This window comes from Pseudonaja textilis, chromosome 1 (genome assembly GCF_049901715.1).
Source record: "Pseudonaja textilis isolate UNSWEBS1 chromosome 1, rPseTex1.2, whole genome shotgun sequence".
NCBI classification, from domain to species: domain Eukaryota; kingdom Metazoa; phylum Chordata; class Lepidosauria; order Squamata; family Elapidae; genus Pseudonaja; species Pseudonaja textilis.
This window is the reverse complement of record NC_141990.1, coordinates 47,841,574-47,859,909: the sequence shown is the minus strand read 5'-3', so window position 1 is coordinate 47,859,909 and position 18,336 is coordinate 47,841,574. Positions and strand designations below refer to the sequence as shown.

General features: G+C 38.6%; 1 protein-coding gene across 1 annotated transcript in view; it reads right to left on the bottom strand.

The window, feature by feature from the left end:
* Nucleotides 1-405: 405 nt before the first annotated feature.
* KCTD3 (potassium channel tetramerization domain containing 3) overlaps nucleotides 406-18,336 on the bottom strand; it is a 32,799-nt gene continuing 14,868 nt past the window's right edge. Inside the window, exons 9-18 of the mRNA XM_026695758.2 lie at nucleotides 17,769-17,959; nucleotides 15,621-15,736; nucleotides 9,745-9,832; nucleotides 9,261-9,377; nucleotides 8,002-8,172; nucleotides 7,248-7,403; nucleotides 6,408-6,504; nucleotides 2,618-2,802; nucleotides 1,977-2,115; nucleotides 406-1,635 (exon numbers count right to left, since the gene is read on the bottom strand). Coding sequence (XP_026551543.1) covers nucleotides 1,068-1,635; nucleotides 1,977-2,115; nucleotides 2,618-2,802; nucleotides 6,408-6,504; nucleotides 7,248-7,403; nucleotides 8,002-8,172; nucleotides 9,261-9,377; nucleotides 9,745-9,832; nucleotides 15,621-15,736; nucleotides 17,769-17,959 — 1,828 coding nt within the window. The 3' untranslated portion in view covers nucleotides 406-1,067. The remainder of the gene's footprint in view (nucleotides 1,636-1,976; nucleotides 2,116-2,617; nucleotides 2,803-6,407; nucleotides 6,505-7,247; nucleotides 7,404-8,001; nucleotides 8,173-9,260; nucleotides 9,378-9,744; nucleotides 9,833-15,620; nucleotides 15,737-17,768; nucleotides 17,960-18,336) is intronic.

Below are 18,336 nucleotides of genomic sequence, written 5' to 3'. Positions count from 1 at the left end.
TATGTTGTTAAGAAAGTGACTCCAGTTCTCCTTTCCTATGGAAGATGGTAGCATGCTTTGGGTTTTTTTTTCTCTCTTACCGATTGCTGACTAGGCCAGACCACATAGAAATTTTGTAGAAGTAATTTGTGTGACATCTCATAATAGCAGACTCCACAAGCTGGCACATGGAGCTTCATAAAATGCAAGAAACCACTTATGAGAGCAACTACTAATGGCTTGATAGGAAGGTGTGGTCCATCATTCCAGAATTAATCCACTGATGCTATTGTAATTAAAAGTGTACAGAATGACTACATTCTTTGTACTTTAATATTTGATAAATATCTGCAAAGTAATGTTTTATATCTGTGACAAGACATTTAGAATTTCAATTTGGTTAAGTCAACACATTGAAGCTTGAGATGATATACAAAGTTTATTAATACTAATAAAAACTGGTGGCACAGCAGAAAAAGTAAGACATAAAATAAAACACCCTAATTCTTCCCATTATTATTTTCAACATGGAAACCACACTGAAAGTATGAATTGCTCTATAGACCGACCATAAACTTTAAATATTTAGCATATCTGTAACCAAGATTAGGAAACAGTTACTTTACAACAAAAATGGTAGTGCATGCCAGCCTGTATTAAACAAAGCTTGAAAACGTCTGTACCAGAACTGGACTTCACATAGACAGTTATAGAAAGTTAACACCAATCTTGAGTAGTTAAAAAATGCTTCCATTGATTGTGCTATGAAGCCAGGTTTTTTTTAGCAGCTTTCTCCATCTGGTACTTTCCAGAGAAATTAGATTCAACTCCCATAATTCCCCATAATTAAGCCAACCTGCCTCAATGGAATTATGGAAGTTCAAGTCCAACTTATCAAGATCAACACCAGGACTGGAAGGCTGGTTTGTCTAGAACGTGTTTCCTTATTCTGTCTGATTCTAATTCAAACTCATCTTCAATTAGAAAGATACAAATTTAGATACATAAATGTGAAATTCGTCCAGTTTAGTGAGAAATGTTTGATATACATGTGGGATACAGACGTCTTTTATTTTCACAAGGTATTTTCATAAGGTGTAATCCTGGCAAGATGAGTCACTTTTCTTATGCCGTGGAGAAACTGTTGTCTTTGTAGGAGATGGGGAAGCTGTACCAAATACCTCAGAACTTCCTTCTACAATGTTTGGTGAAGACACCACAAGATGTGGTCCTTTCTTTCTTCCAAGGAAACCACCTCCTTCAAATCCACTCTTCCTTTTGCAGTCTACTTTGGTTTCATTGTCTTCATCGTTTCCTCTTTTTTTCAATTCTAATATGCTTTCAGACACTTTCTGAAGTTCAGTTCCTCCATCTGGCACTCTGGCCATTCTTATCTCAAGTGCTAAGGCTGAAGCTTTTTTGTCAGCTATGTTTTCACCATTTCTTTTCCCTTCTGCCTGTACAGGACTCCAACTGCCATTCTGAGGAACAGCTTTGTCTACCATGGTTTTACTTAAATTAAAAGGCTGAATTTCTCTGTAGCTGTGAAAGCTTTCCGTCCGGCGGGCTCTGGCTAGTAAGGGGCTCTCCCTATATGGCCGTATGGAGCCATATGTAGCGGTTTCGTGGATTGTTTCCCGGTGCTGTAACTGGAGGCTGAAAACATTTGAAGCTTTTTAAATAATTAAATTAATAAATTGAGCATGTCAAATTGAACAAATTTACTAACTAGAAATTTGGATTATTTTTATTTTCATGCAAAAATCATAAATTATTCATTATTCCTTCAGATCACTACTATATGAATAAGCAAATTACATAATTCACACAGGCACACACTAGGAACTCTTTATACGCTATCTATACTGCACAGTTTGCAAAATGTTAGAGTATTAACTTTTAAGTAAACAGCGGGATAAAATGAAGTCTTATACAAGGAAAGATCTAGCTTAAATCTTGCCATCCACATATATGCAAACTTAATTTGTAAAGCTTACCTAGAGCTTGATTCACGCAGTCGGCTTTGCTGGACTACTGAAGTAGCTGGACTGATATTGGGGGTTGCACAGCGAGATGTGCTCAGATCACACTGATCCAGAAGTTTAAGCAGTTCTTCTTCAGTAGGACCACCCACATCTTGGAGACAGAAGACAGATCCACATATACGTTGAGAAACTAAATTTAGTTAGCATTTTGTACCTAAAATGCTCTGAAGAGTTTAGTATACTGTCTTTGTAGGATAAATGTTTTATGCCGCCCAGAATCATTTGCCTTTGTGATGGACGGTTACTTAAGATATATATATATATATATAGATGATAGATGGATGGATGGATGGATGGATGGATGGATGGACGGACAGACAGACAGATAGATGATGGATGTATGATAAGTAGATAGAGATCAAATAATCATCTAAACATTCAAAAACAATATATATTGAATATCTCCTTTATTAATGTTAAATAAATAAATTTAAATATTTGCAGTTTAAGAATAATGTACAAAATGTCAAAACAAAATAATAAAAATATGGAAGACACAACCACTACTCCAAAAATAAATAAATAAAGTAAGTAATAGAAAACTGGAATCAATTCAAGCTCTATTGAAAACTGTTGCATTCAAGACAACTAACCTTTTTCTTCACATTTATTACCCATATCCATTGCCGTAGTTAGGTCCCACATCTGAATACTGCCATTAACGTGCCCTGTGAAGAGGTAACGCCGTGGCCTTGAGCCCATTCTGCTGGATCCCTCACATTCACGCACAGTAAAGGAGGAAATTGTAGTACAGTCAACTGCCTGAATTTCACATATCCTATTGGGGGAAAAAAGGGACTGCAGCATATCAACCACCAATTTGCTAAAACATATAGGCCGTGACATATATATTCTCTCAATCAGATATTCACCTTCAAATTAACATTTACAAATTAGTACTATATCCATAAATTGTAATTATATGTACCTATTCACCTGAAAATAAAGCCACAATCACTTCTGCTCTAGAATCTCAAAATGCAAGAAAATCTGCCACAGATTCTACTTAATGTTTGTATAAAACTCTTTCCTATTATCCAAATATTAGAGATTGTTGTTCAAGCAAAGAACCCCTGAACCATCCCCGGGTTAACTATGAAAGGGAAAAGTTCTCAAATGACTATTCTATATGCTTTTGTATTTCTCTGTATTTATTAAGCCACGCGTTTTAGAGTTTATTGGACACAACTAAGCACTTTCAAAGTGTATCATCAAACTGCCCTTGAAATTTGTCTCCTGGAATCTTAAACTTATACTATTTGTCTTCACAACATTCTTTGAGGCAAAAAATGTATTTCCTTTAACTAGACATTACAAGTTAAAATAGACAAAAATCAAAAAGTTATTGACAGTTTAGCATGGCACAGCACTTCCCACGATTAACTTAACACATTTCCATATCAAGGCTTATAAGGCATTTGCTTAACAGATCTGTCTGAGCTACCATGTTTTCCCCAAAATAAGACCTTATCAGAAAATAACCCCTATCATGATTTTTCAGGATGCTCATAATATAAGCCCCAGTTATTAAGATCGTCAGCAGACAGGCACATTTAGTACCTTCTTTCCCTAAAAATAAGAACTGATGGGAAAATAAGCTCTAATGCATCTTTTGGAACAAAAGTTAATATAGATCAGGTATTATTTTCGGGAAATATATACAAATGTGCTGAAGTAGCTTTTGCCCGAGATGCCCCTTTGTACTGTACTCCAGTGGTCCCCAACCTTTCCAGCTTGGTGGACTGGCAGGGGCAGTGGTGTGAGGAGGGAGAGATAGAGAATGGTTTCACATGATTGCACATACCACTTTCACAAATGCAGTTTGGCATATACCTGTGTGTGCATTCTGAAAATTATCAACATTTTTTATAAAATAGATATTTAATGTAAATATCACAGTTTTTAATTGGCAAGTTACTGGGAAAAGACGATACTTGCATAGGTGAGATCAATTTCTTTTTAAACAATCTCAGTAAGTAAAAGAAAATATTTTCATGCAAATTTACTGGAAGTATTTTTATTCTTTTTAAAATGCTTGTGCATTTTGCTGGAATTTCAATAGGCACTCAAGAAACTACTTAGTGTTTACAAGCTATTCTATAGTTAAGTGATCACCAGCTTTTCTGCACATTTCTGATGGATGCCAACACATTATTGCTCAATACTGGCAGTGTTAGCTGTCGAACCATCTTAGCAGGTTTGGTGAGTCATGATCAATGTTTAGGGGTAGCTTAAGTATGATGCATTGTCCTGTCATCAGGAATGAATTGTAAATTGGCCAGACTCTTAAATGGGCCTTGTATTAAGAGTATGCAATCCCTTTGATGTGAAGCAACTACAACCACTTTGAGATTTGAAGCTACTACTTCATGACCCTCCTGAGAAGTTAGAATAGCTGAACATACTCAGGAGGGCCAACAGTGTTAGGTAGTGAAATAAGTGAACTTTCCTGTTAATATCTCATTAATGTTAATTTAAAGGGAAATGTATTGTCTTCTCTAATACTGGTTCTCATATTGGATCTCATGTTAACCTTGCAGCCTTGATGTAGGGTCTATTTTAGCTGATACTTTTCAGGCTCTGTGTGGCACTCACATGGCAGACAGTTCTTCTTGCAACATCTCACGAGGTAGAATATTATGGAAACAGGACCTTGACTGACATAGAGGCTTTCATCAGATAAAGAAAATATTTAATAAGGCTCTTGTTTGCTCTAAAGAAAACTTGGTATTTCCCAATTTTCAGATCAATATAGTTCTTTTTTTTTTAAAGGAAAAAAAATGGTCACCAATCTTTCTTAGCCAAAGGAAAGAGGGATAACACACTTATTTTTAGCCCTTAAAGATTTGCATCAAAGTGTTGCAAACTTGTTAGTCACATGGTAAGCTTCTTGCTTCATATAAGATCAGGGCACATAATAAAAATAATTGATGTAACTACTTTTGGAGACAGCAGAACTTAGCTTGATTTAAAAAAAACAGTGTCTTGGAGCTTACAGTTCACTTCCTGCAAGGAACTGCAGTGACCATGGTCTTGGGATCCATTGTTCAACAAGTATTTGTAGTGTCTTTTAACTGGTTCAGCTTTGTGGAATAGACTAGCATGCTTCAACTATCTTGCTTCAATTGCAGAATACTGCTGTTGCCAGCCTTTGGGGACAGAGAACAGAGAAGCTGGATCTACCTGGGGAAGACAAGCTTCTTTTTGCTTTGACTAGGTTTGCTTCCGTGTGGCTGTTGCCCGATTGCATGGTCACTGCCAAAGGGATCTTTTAAAAGCTGAATTTTTGTGACTAAGGAGATTCATCTCTTACAGAGGGCAGAAAATTATATGCTTTTCATCAAGTCTAACTTTCTATTTACACATGCATGAAGAGGCCTATTGCCATGGCAGCCTAATTAAGAGTCATTTCTTTTTATTCCAAAATGGATGGATCCACAGTGGTTCAAAACAAAATGTGTAAAAAAAAGATGTGTAACAATTGATTGCACATACTGCAAATTGCTACCATGGAAACAAATAACCAATACAATTATTTCCAGGACAAAATGAGTATATAGGAACCCAGGCTTAATTAACATAGAAGACATGTGTTGATTAAACTATTCCATAGTAATCAAAGAAAATGAGAAAATAAAGAGGTCAAAGTTTAACAGAGTTTGAATTACTACATTCAAATTTACCCTAATATAACATTAATTTTAATAACTATATCCCATTTTCTTCCTAAGCCTGCCTAGAACAATAAATCATGGTGATTTATAATATATTATATTATTATATTCCAATGTAATATTATTCAAGTGATAATGAAGCTTCTAGCCATATTATAGCTATCTATTTTTATTTGCTTTAAAACTGACAAGTTGTCGAAAGGATAAGGTAGATGTTTGGAAGATGCACTCCTGATTAATTTCTCTAATGCTTGCTTATGATTTTATGAAATGAACATAAATACAAAGTAGATTCCTTCTATTAAAGAGTTTTACTCATTACAAGATTAACCATTAAGAAAGGATGGGCTGCTTTGAGTCTCACTGGTTTCTAGCCTGGAGTGGAGGAATGGCTTAATACTAATTGGCTGCCATGGTTATATTAGCCATACTATGCTCTTTAACTAAATTTTCAAAAACACTTTCCACAACTCTGGATTTTGTTTACTTTGAAATGGCCAGGCAACTCATATTTTTAATAAAGGCAGCATTACACGCTAGCCTATGGAAGGAATAGAAGCAAGCACTAAAATAAAAGATATAATTAAAAGTCTATAAGAATGTGAAGGCTAAAAGCAAAATACCAAAATACTCTGCTTTAACTCAGAGAATTAAAAAACAATAACTGATTTCCTGAATTAATCAGTAGCATTGTAACTGCACAGCTTACCTTTTTCCAGTAGAAGAGAGTCTCACAAAAAGTTTGTTGGTGATGGGAACAACTTTTTGGATAAATACCTGTTGATCATCACGCTCACCAAATGGACCTGGAAGAGAAAACCAAATAGAAAGCACTGATGTTCAGTTGTATACAAGAGTTAGGTGAAATATTAAACAAAGAACCTTAGAGTTCTGTGCATAAGTTGCTAATCACTCCTGCAAAAGTTCTCAAACAACTACCCCAAAATGCAGATTATAGTTTCATATTGTCTTCCACGTACTAACGTTTTATACTTCTCTACACCCATCTAACACTCCCATTCTTCAATTTTAGACTTTCATGTTTGTATTTTTTATAATGCGTGTGTATACATAGTTGTTTCAAAAAATGTGTATCTTTTATAACTGCTAAATTTGTATAGCTTGTTTTTGATGTTCATTTTTTATATCCTTTATGTTCTATATTTAGATCTTTTATGTTGTTATGCTTCTTTGTAACAAATGTCACCACCCCTCCCGCTCTTTATGCTGTCCTGATTTAGTATTTGTCCTACATGGACAATTTGGCATCTTTCTCAGAAGTCCTATATGAATGTTTGCCAATTCTGTAGAGCTGAGTTGAAGGAAATAGGCATGCACAAAAATGGTTTAATATCCATATGTGCCTAATCTTTCTTTGCCTGCTGAGCATGAAGTAGGAAGACAGGATTTCAGTAACCTTTAGACAACAGAATTGGTACACTTGTCCACACCCCACAGTAGAATCTGCAGGCAGGTGGAGATCTCCATAGAGCTAGTCTTCTAAACCACTATTCTAATAACTGCAGTTTACCTGGAATGCCTCATTTACCTATATCATTTCCAGCAGAGTAACTTCCATGACTCTCAGTTTCCTCCAAGGACAAAATTTTGAATGATGCCAGAGGAGTGGATCCTGGCTGCGTTGAAATCATTCCTCTAAAACGTGTCACTGTCCATGTCCGGACATGATTATTATCAGCACACACTAGAAGGAAAATAACCATAAAAAGAAGCAGAGGTTATCATCCTAATTTTACCTCAGACTTAAACCAATTGGTATTTTTGAATAACAATACCGGTACTAAATCTTCCTTTTTCTACTTTTTACAACCTAGTAAACAAATGTTGGGTGGGTCAGGGTTAATTCTTTCAGTCCACTCAAGGGGGGGAAAAAAGACAGTGTCTGAGCCTTTGGGGGAATTAAAAATGGATACTGTGATACAGAAATTGGATCAGGAGAACTCTAAAGCTGCAAGAGATGTTGTTATGCCCTTCACTAAGAGAAAGAGGATGATAGTAACTAGTGGCTCAATTCATGACGAGCGCTGCCTGACAAAAACAAGGATCAGAAATGTGAAAAATAACACAAAATAAACTTCTTTTTCATTTAGGGTTAGGATGCTTCTATGGCTATAAATTCACTGAATACCTTAAATTCGACATAACTAAGAGACATAAATGGAGGCTGGCCTTTGTGCATATTCTATCTTGTTTCATTTTTTTTCTTTTGAGCTTTGGAAATTTTTTTAAAAAGAGTACATAATAGAAAAAGGTTATGAAGCCATTTAGTCTGACAAAATTACCTGACACGAGATGTTTTTCTGATAACATGATCTTTGTAACAGGACTACGGTGAACTGTGAAAGTCTGGAAGAGTTGTGGTCCTGAACCAACTGTTTCTGGATGTTGCACAATTACACGTACAGCTCCAGAGCTTGTGCCATATGCAATCTCAATCCAATTGCCACTTACACCTATACAAAAATGTGAAACAGAAATTATTTTAGTAAATTATATTTGCCCAAGATGGTGCAGGAGTGCTGTTCAGTAAAAATGTGGTGTTTACATTTAACTTTTACAAGATTATTTCAGCAATTATTGCACTTATAGTGCACAAGTAGCACTCTTCCCATATATTATGCATATTTCAAATATTGAAAATACTGTTGAAATTATGTACAAGACAAACACTTCTGATAGACTATAACAGCGTTGGTGCACCTTTTCAGGACCCAGTGCCAAAATGGGAGCAAGTGTGCATGTGTGTGTTTGCCGGAAACTGGAAGAGCAGCTGCCCGGTGCGCATGCGTGCGCCAGGAAAATGATCTTCCAGTTTCCAGCACATGCATGTGCATTAGCCAAGTGGTCTTCGCGCTTGCATGAGTACCAGAAACCGGAAGACCAGGTGACAAACCAGAAAATCATCTTCCTGGTGCATGCATGCATGCCGGGCAGCTGCTCTTCCAGTTTCCAGTGCTCTTGCGCGTGTAAAAAACAGCTGACCAGCACGCCAGAGGCCGGAAGAGCAACAGATGATGGCTCGTGTGTCTGGAGAGATGGCTCTGCGTGCCACTTCCAGCACCCGTGGCATAGGTTCGCCATCACAGGACTATACATTTCAACCTTTACCCTAATAATAAAATCAACACAATTAACTTATGAACTAATAGTATAAATAGTATAAAATTAACAAGTGACATTTTGAAATTCAGATATTTTTTAAAATACTGTCATTTGAGGAAAAATTGTTTTGAAGAGAAGTTTACAATTTTATTGCATAGCAATAGTAATAAATTCTCTTCCAAGTGCTGTAGCATTGAGTATACTAGCATAAGGGGTACAATGACATTTCAAAATGTATAAAATCCATAACTGAATAACAGATCTATAGTAAGATGCACTACAGCCATAATTTTCTTATTAATTCTAAATGAATCACAAATATTTTGTGTATGGATAACTAAAGAACAAAACTGAAGGAACATTTAATATTTTTAAAGTTGAGACCAGGATGGTTTGACGCTAATATATTCAGTATCAATTCTATCAAGATGGTACGAACTTGTTTTGGGTGTAAGGTAAACACTAAGTGCAGTTATCGCATCATTAGAGGGATCATGATAAAGTTCCGTCACTAGAAGATCATTATCTTTCATTCGTAATGGAAATTTTTGCATATCTGCAAAATAAAGACATATAAAAATTATTTTAGAATGCAACCATTTCAGATATTTAAAATGTTTACAACAAAACTCCTGAAAAAATACTTTCAAGAAATAAAAGTAAAACCTCCATAAATCAGCAGTCCCCAAACTTTCTGGCTTCACAGATCAGCATTAGTAGTGGCGGCAGAGGGTGGTGGTGATGTTTCTCACATGCAATCGTCCCACGGATGTGCAAATGAAGCCTGTGTGAACTGGTTCCCAATGGGCCAAGAACCAGTACCAGTCCAAAGACCAGCAGTTGGGGACCCCTGTTCGATATAACCCAAAGGATTGAAATGTGAAGTTAATTCTCAAAGTTAGGAGAGAGATTTCTGAGCTTACCAATGTAATATATGGAGCCATTGTTGCAGCCCAGCAGTAAGAATGATCCTGCAGTATCATAGCTAGTGATTGGGACAACATCTTGAACCTAGTAAATAAAATAAAAACATCAACTTTCCATTTTGTTTCATATGCTTTTGTGTTTGACTAGCACTACATGTGAACCATACAATCTAAAAGCATGTGTTTTATGAAGATTAAACTGAAGCAATTTAAAATTATATTAAATTTAAAAGATGTCGTTCTGACAATTTTCTTGTAAAACCTCTGAAAGAATCCTTATATCACAGTGTTGCAACAATTATTTTCAAGTTACTGAATTAATATCCATAATACAATATGCCTGTGTAAAAACATGAATGCTGGGAAAGGAGAGAATATATGTGTGTGTGTATACATACATGTGCAAATATACTGACTGCAAAGAGGTCAGAAAAGCCTACGGAGTTCCAAGACAGAAGAGAGAAACATGAAAGATATACCACCTTTAGGGGTCAATACAACAGTACCAGATGCATACAAAAGAGCCCAGACAGAATGGGTCAAAGTAAACTGGATAATGGCAGACTATAGTCTAAAAGGTCTGGGTAGATGAGCTGGGAAGAAAAAAATGGGAAGTTTTTTTCCTCCCTCGTCTGCAGTCTCAAAAGTTAGTTGGAGCACTGGTAGGTAAGCAGGAAAATGTCAGGAGTGGGAGATGCCAGAAGAAGGAGAACAACTCTGGATAAGAGGAAAAAAGCCCCAAAAAGTAGAAGGGAAACACTGATGGTACTCAGAAAAGATCTTCCAGGAAGCCTTCAAAACTAAGACGGAAGCCAACAGAAGAAAGCACTGCAAAAATAATTCTTACTGAAATAGATGACAAATGTTATATTGTTTCAGAAAGGGGTTGGGGGGAATAAAATCTGGAAGGAAAGAGGAACCATCATAGCCAACTTCCCCTTTAAGACAACAGACCTTTGCCAAGCTTGGATAAATGAGACCAATAAAGGGGAGGACAGCAAACTTGTGATTGGAATCAATCAGCAAGTGACAATGGCAGAAAGAAAGAGATGATTAATACAGCCTAACTATATAGAACCCAAAAAGAAAGACAGAATAATAGGATAAAGAAAAACATAGCTCCTAGTTTCAACTGCTATATTAGCTTTTTAAAAGCAGATTTTTAAAGTTATTCATAAAATTACTTAAGTTTGAAAGAGGCCATTTCAGCCACTGAGGTCAATTTCCTAACTGGTTACTCTATCAAATGGATGTTACATATTCAACTAGAACATTATTTCCTCTAATTTGATATACTTCTTTGTCCATCCACATCCAAGGGGAGGGGGGGGATACACACACACACACACACACACACACACACACACACAAATATGATGCAATGGAATTATTTCCTATAATCAATATTTACTGAAGCAGGGTAAAGAAGCAGTTGCCTTTTTAGCAGTCATTCACATTACTACCACTTAATCAACTTGAGATGAAGTATAATTCCAAGATTGTTTTCACATGTACTCTAGCCACATCAGCTACACTGATTTATACCTCTTGTGCTTCACTTGTTTAAGAACTTTGAACATTTCTCTGGAATTTCATTCAATTATTTTTCATTTCACTTTTCATCTTGTTTTATTTTTCTGTCTTCTAATTGCAATTTTGTAGCATCTTAAATTGGCAAACATGCCCACTTTGGGGCATTTAATATATTATGCAAATAAACTACGCCCAAAATGTTCTAACTACTTCAATGCTATTTGAATACCAGATTTTGGCTATGCTTTTTATGCTACCAGGATTTTGCTTGAGAATGAGCAGACTATCAGCTTACTACCCAAATCCTTAGAATGAATTATGCAAACTTTACAAAAAAAACTTTAAAAAGGATTTTAAGCTATATTCATGAGACCCCTGTAAGATTTCAATAAATAACAATGATACCACTTGGTTTCTTGAATTCTCCTGTAGTACTTATTGGCATGACCGTCACTTATGTGTAAAATCAGGATTTATTCAACCAGTGATGTGGTATCCCAAGTCTACGCCTTAGGTCACTTTTGCCTCTTGAAAATTACACAGCAGTCTCTTGGATTTCCTTAGTTCTTTACACTGAGCTATAGAGACAACCATCTGGTTGTGTTACCAGGTTTGCTTCTTGCGTGAATGCCTCTCAGTCTTGAATATAATCCAAGAATCTCTATTTCCACGGTCAAAATGCATAATGTATAAAAATTGCACACCATTTGAGAACAGAAATATAAAAATAGCTATCTTTGAGAAATGATGTATCATTAGTTGAGAAACTTTCAGATAGTGGATAAAATTTCTAAATTCCTCAGGATTTGACACAAATATAATCTGACTAACCATGAAAAACCTTCTGGTTACTGAAAAGTTCAACAGAATGGGTTAACTCTACCTCTTCTAGCAAAACTGCAGAGCTTAAGACTTCTTCCTGTCCCATGGAAGAAACCCCTCCTTTCAGCAGCATGCATGACTTCAGCTGATTGTAATTCCGTTTTTCATTTATTAACTAATTCACTGTAACAATATAAAACATTGCCACCAGCAAAAATAATTGGGAAATGAAAGAAAAATTTATAATAGCAAACACAGAACAGTAATTAACGCTTGGTCCCTCTTGAAACATCTCTGGATCGTTCCCCTTTTTGGTAGATCAGTGACAAGGAATGTATTTCATATCAAGTCCAACTACTGTTGTTAAGTCATAAATGATGAACCCAACATGAAAGGGCTACACTGCAGCAGCATTCCCAGAAATGGCTAACAGAAGTTAAAACAGATTCTACAGCAGGGGTGGCAAACTTGCGGCCCACGGGCCGGATGCATCACACGCTAGCCACTCCCACTCCCATTTTAGCGAAGGGGGGAAAGTCGTGATACGTCACATGATGACGTGACACTGTGAGTTTGACACCCCTTCTCTATAGCATTACGTGCCCAACGATTACATCTGCAGAGGTAAACCTATCTACCTCATAATGCTTCATGAATTTAGTTGGTTCCACTCTGGTGCTGCCTTGTAAATATTAGTGGGATTCCCATATTAAGAGTCTCAACCATCCCTGCAATGAGATCAATCATCTCCAGAAGAGATCTGCCATACATCTGGAAAGATGATATTATAGCAGCATCCCCTGCTTGCTCATCCTCACAAATATGCCTTATTCCCAACCACCTGCAGAACAGATTAACTTGCCAGGGGTTTCAGATACATAATAGCCACTTTGACTTCCTAGGGTTTTTCCTTCTTCCCCTTCATTTTTTTTCACATGAGCAACCCTACCTGATACCTACTCCATCTTTAGAAAGTGCCATAGTTAAATCAATAAAGCTGAGAAGGATGCTTGACTCCTCGGTTTTTGCATCACTGTCTCCAGAAGTTCTTCTACCTCTTGGATCAGCCCACCTACGAATCTGGGCAACTGCTCAAGCCTGAATGCTCCTGGGTTCTAATATTCAGCTATCACACTGCCTCTTCGCTGCAGCTTGTCTTCAGCAATCCAATCAGATCACTAGGACAGGCATAATTTGCATTACATCTTGCTCTCTTTCCTAGACTATCTTCTCTTCCTTATTTATGTTTTGTGTTTGTCCCTCAAGTTGTATCAAGAGAAAATATGGGATTTGCCTCTGAAAGGTGTGATCACTTCTAGAGAACAGGAATAAGTCTTAAACCCTGCTTTCCAGATAAAAATAAATAAATAACAGGAGTCAGCTCCATCTTTAGCAAACATGTTTCCTGTTATATACAGTGTTTGTCCAACAATACGGCCTTCCCTAATAGGAAGTCCCAGCATGTTTTATAGGCATAAAATCAAATTAAGCCCCTCCCCCCAAATTAAGGCCTATCATAAACATACAAAATGGGGGGGGAATGGTGGTGGGGGCTTGCCGTTAGGAAGTACTTTTGTTGCATACCCAGATATGGTGCTACCTGCATTGACTTCGGCGTTGGTGGGGCACTTCGTATCGGGAGACCTTCCGCCCCCATTGCTTTCCCTTCTCCCCGTGCTGCCGTGGCATTTAGAGCAACGCCGTGGCATTTGGCGCAGTCACGCGCGGCCAGCCAGGGCTCCTCCCTGCAACCAGAGCCCGGCGGAGACACTTGGCTTCAGGCGCTCCTGTCGCCGCCTTCCCTTCGCCTTCAAAGGCAAAGCCAATTCTTTTAAAAACGATGCCCTACTACCAGTATGACAAAGTCTCCCCTGCCCGAGGGCAGCTCAACCCCGCGTGGGGAGGCGAATCCCCCGGGACCGCAGTGCACCCTGGGAGAAACACCCAGCCGCCCTCCCTGCCTAGCGCCAGGCAGAACGTGAAGAGTTCACCTGGGGCGCCCAGCACAGCTGACAGGCGGGCCCTCCTGCCTGGCGGCAGAGCTCTCACCAAGGCAGCGAGCACCTCCCCACCGGGCCCTACGCTTATCCCACCAGGGTCGTGCCAGAGCCGTGCAGGCTGGGCAGAGACGGGAAAGCGAGCCGTGGGTGCGTGCCCACCTGACAAGTGAACGAGTCAGGCCGATCTGAGCTTGGCTTCCTTCCCAAGTCCCTCCAGCCCGAACACAAAGGGGCCACCAGGAGAGGCTGCCCGAGGCAGCGAGAGCACCCACCCGTCTGCGGACAGGGAGGCAAGGCGATGGCAGCGCTGCTTCCCTGGCCAGCAGGTTGAGTGGAGACAGCCCGAAGCCACCCATCCTTTCCACCGCTCGCCCAGCCCATCCCCATCCCCACGCATCTCCAAATGCACCGGCAGCTCCAAATGCTGCAGTGGCACGAGCATTGGGCAGAGGTGCTCACTCAGCGGGGCTCAGCTCGGAGGACATGGCTCAGACCATCACCTTGCCTCCCTGTCCACAGATGGGGGGGTGCTATCACTGCTTCGAACGGCCTCTCCTGGTGGCCCCTTCAGGTTCGGGCTGGAGGGACTTGGGAAGGAAGCCAAGCTCGGTTCAGCCCGAGGTGGCAGGCGGGTGCGCACCCGCGGCTTGCTTTCCCGGCTCTGCCCAGCCCACACGGCTCTGGCGCAGCCCTGGCGGGATGAGCGGAGGGCCCGGCGGGGAGGCTCTCACTGCCTTGGGGAGAGCTCTGCCACTGGGCAGGAGGGCCTGCCTGTCAGTTGCACTGGATGCCCCAGGCGAAGCTCTTCACGCTCTGCCTGGCACCAGGCAGGGAAGACGGCTGGTTGCTTCTCCCGGGGTGGGCCGATCTTACGCTGTGGCCCCGGAAGATTCGCCTCCCCATGTGGGGTTGGGCTGCCCTCTTGGGCAGAGGAGGCTTTGTTGTACCGGTAGTAGGGCGTCGTTTTTAAAAGAATTGGCTTTGCCTTCCAAGGCGAAGGGAGGGCGGCGACAGGAGCGCCTGAAGCCGAGTGTCTCCGCCAGGCTCCGGTTGCAGGGAGGAGCCCTGGCTGGCCATGGATGGCTGCTGTAAACGCCGCGGCAGCATGGGGAGAAGGGAAAGCAATGGTGGCGGAAGGTCTCCCGATACGAAGTACCCCACCAATGCCAAGGTCAACATCCAAGCTGTCGCCGCCTGCCCAAGGATGCAAGGGAGGGGGATTAAGTCACCCCCGAAAAGACGGCCTAGCCGTTTTGGGGGTCAAAAAAAAATAAGGCCTGGCCTTATTTTGTAAGAAACACGGAAGAATTAATTTTCCTGCAAAATAATAAAACGATTATAACTCTTGCTAGCTAAATGATAAATCTATTATATTGCAATTATCATAACTGAAAATTATGAAAAGATTTTTCAGCAATAATAAAGTATATCAAAAATGAACAAATATAGTGATTAAAAGTTTATGTCCTTTTTGAATGCTAATAATGTAAAGGAGCAAGCAATTCTGTCTGTATGTACCTGCCAATGTTGAGTCACAGCATTCCATACTCCCACTTTTCCTGTATGACTGGTGGCTACCAACTGGTTACCAATGAAGAAAAGAGCATCTACTGGGACTCCAAGGCTAAATATTCCTATTAGGAGAGACAATGCCACACAGAGATGTATATTAAAAGCACAAAAGGGTCTAATAAATTTTAAGTTAAAATAATTGCAATATCCAATTAAAATGCTTTTGAAAAGTATAACAATATCATTAGTAATCATTGCCTCTCTTAATTATAGACTGATTGGTATAAATACCTATGGCTTGGTATGTACCATGACTATGTTTCAGCTGAGGCTACATCAGCCATGACTAAGATAAGGTTCACTTATTTTGTTCTTTGTTATTTGATTTAGAGGTCAGCCGACTCTTCAGTGACTCCGAAAAGGTTAAAACTAAAAGTAAAAACAACCTATGTCCAAAACACCCACAATCAACCAGAAGACTGTAGTACCACCCCTCCCAAAAATCCAGAAACTATAGGTGTTCCTTCTAGCCTAAGGTCTGAGAGAACAACCAGACGTTTAATCATTTCTGGAAATTTGGTAAGGTGGGAGACATCCAAATCTCTGGGGGTGGGGACATCATTCCATAGGGCAGTTGCCATGAGAGAAAAGGCATGCTTTTTGGATTCCAAAAATGTAATTGTTTAATTAATAGTTTAAGCATGCCCAGTCTGCCCATGCCAAATAGGCAGAAACAGTTGACAAAGGATGGCCCCTCAAATAGTCAAACCCTACTTTAAAAAAATTAAAATACTTACATTGTGTTAGCCACTGAGAATTGCTAAAGTATGATTTGATAGAAATGCAGACATGCCCAGGTTTATGAATGGTTGGGTGATTTTTTATTTTTTCTATCAAAATCTATACAGTAAACACCTCTATCTTTAAGCTTAATGAAGGAACAATTAAACAACAAAAAGGTGTTGTGTTACTTTAAAATAAAGGACATCAGCCACTATGGTTTTGGCTATAAAGATTAAGTCTGGCACATAAAGTGACTATAAGCTTTCATTCATTCTGAACTTAAATAACATGCAGAAATCTTAAAATATATTAAAATACATAGTGTAAGCCACTCAAAATTGTCAAACTGCACAGACTGAGTATGTTCCAGGAGAAGTTATAAATAAATATCAAATAATAGTAAATGCCAAATCATTTTTCGGGCCATATGACCTTCCTTGAGGTTTTTACTCTATTTTCAGCAGCATACATAAAAAGCAGGCAATAAGAAAAAGGAAAAAAACGAGTAGAAATGATTACTCTGGAGGAAGTTTGGGGAAATCAAGAGAGACAAGCATGAATAGTTTGAAGGAATTTAAAATGTCACTCCTACTTAAGCTCAACAGGCATAATACCATCCAAAGGGAAGACAATGGTAAAAGTAGTGACAGATGCTTGTCTTAAGGGGATTTCTCTGTAAAATATTGCTTATAGTAGCAATCTGGTACCAGCATATTATGTAAGTAATAGTGAAGGGAGAAACAGCTTCTAGGAGATGCCAGGCTTGATAATATTCCATAAATAGTGTCAGTTTCTGAAGAGTATATATAACAACAAATTGTTTTTCTGATTTGTTTTTCTTTTCAAGAGAACATTATTTCTCTTTCCCAAGCCACAGCGGCTAACATTGAAAAAAAAAAAAATGAGCTGGTAGCAGTCTCCCAAAGAGAATACTCTTTCTTATTAAATCATTATAAAATCAATACAATAAATCAATCACACCCACACTTATGTAAGTAATACATGTGCACTGTCTTCCATTTGCTCTGTTAGTGGAGTAAATATAATTGATTTTGTAAAATTATTTAACAAGCTCAAAATTAGTAAATTGACAATTTTAAAGAATAAATTAGTTTTTGGTGAATAGAAAGGCAGGAGTATATGATCTCCTTAATTGAGTGTTCTCTCGATTCGACGATGATCAAATACAGAAGAGCTGCACATAATCGATCAAAATTCAACAGATATTAAGAAACAATATTTCAGTAATATATTCTTGGTTAAAAACAAATAGTTTACTGCAAGCCCTTCCAATTCAACCTATGAAAAGAAGAGTATGGCCATATTAAAATACCATTATATATTAAGAAATGAAACACAACACACACTCACCTATTTCGCTACCACTACCGCCGTCCTGGATGCTCCATAAAATGATGCTGCTTTCGGATGCCACAGCAACCATTTTATCTTTGTCACCATGTGGACCTCCAACAACCTTTGCATTCAAAGCCACACGTTCAATAGTCCAGTCTAAGTAAGGACTTGTAAAAACTTGTTGCCACCCAGAGGATTCTTTAATTCTAGGAAAAACACATATGAACAGATGTTTTTTAAGGCTGGCCTTCTAAGATGTACAGGAACTTCAGTACGAATGAAGTTGTCCAATCAGAAGAAGCCAAAAAAATGGTTGGAAATATTCTAACTCAATCCTATATGCTACAGATAACTTAAAATACTGAAGAACCTTAGAATTAACACCTACAAGATAAAATTTAAATAGATGCTGTCACAAGTCATTGACTTCCAATAAATCCGTAATTCTGGTTTATTTAATAGATGCATTTCAGAAAGAGTAAAACCAAATATTTTCTCCAATACCTATGTAATTTTCTCAAATAAGCACATGAAATAACATCGTTAGAATTTCTAGAACCACAAAAGGAAATTAAATATATGA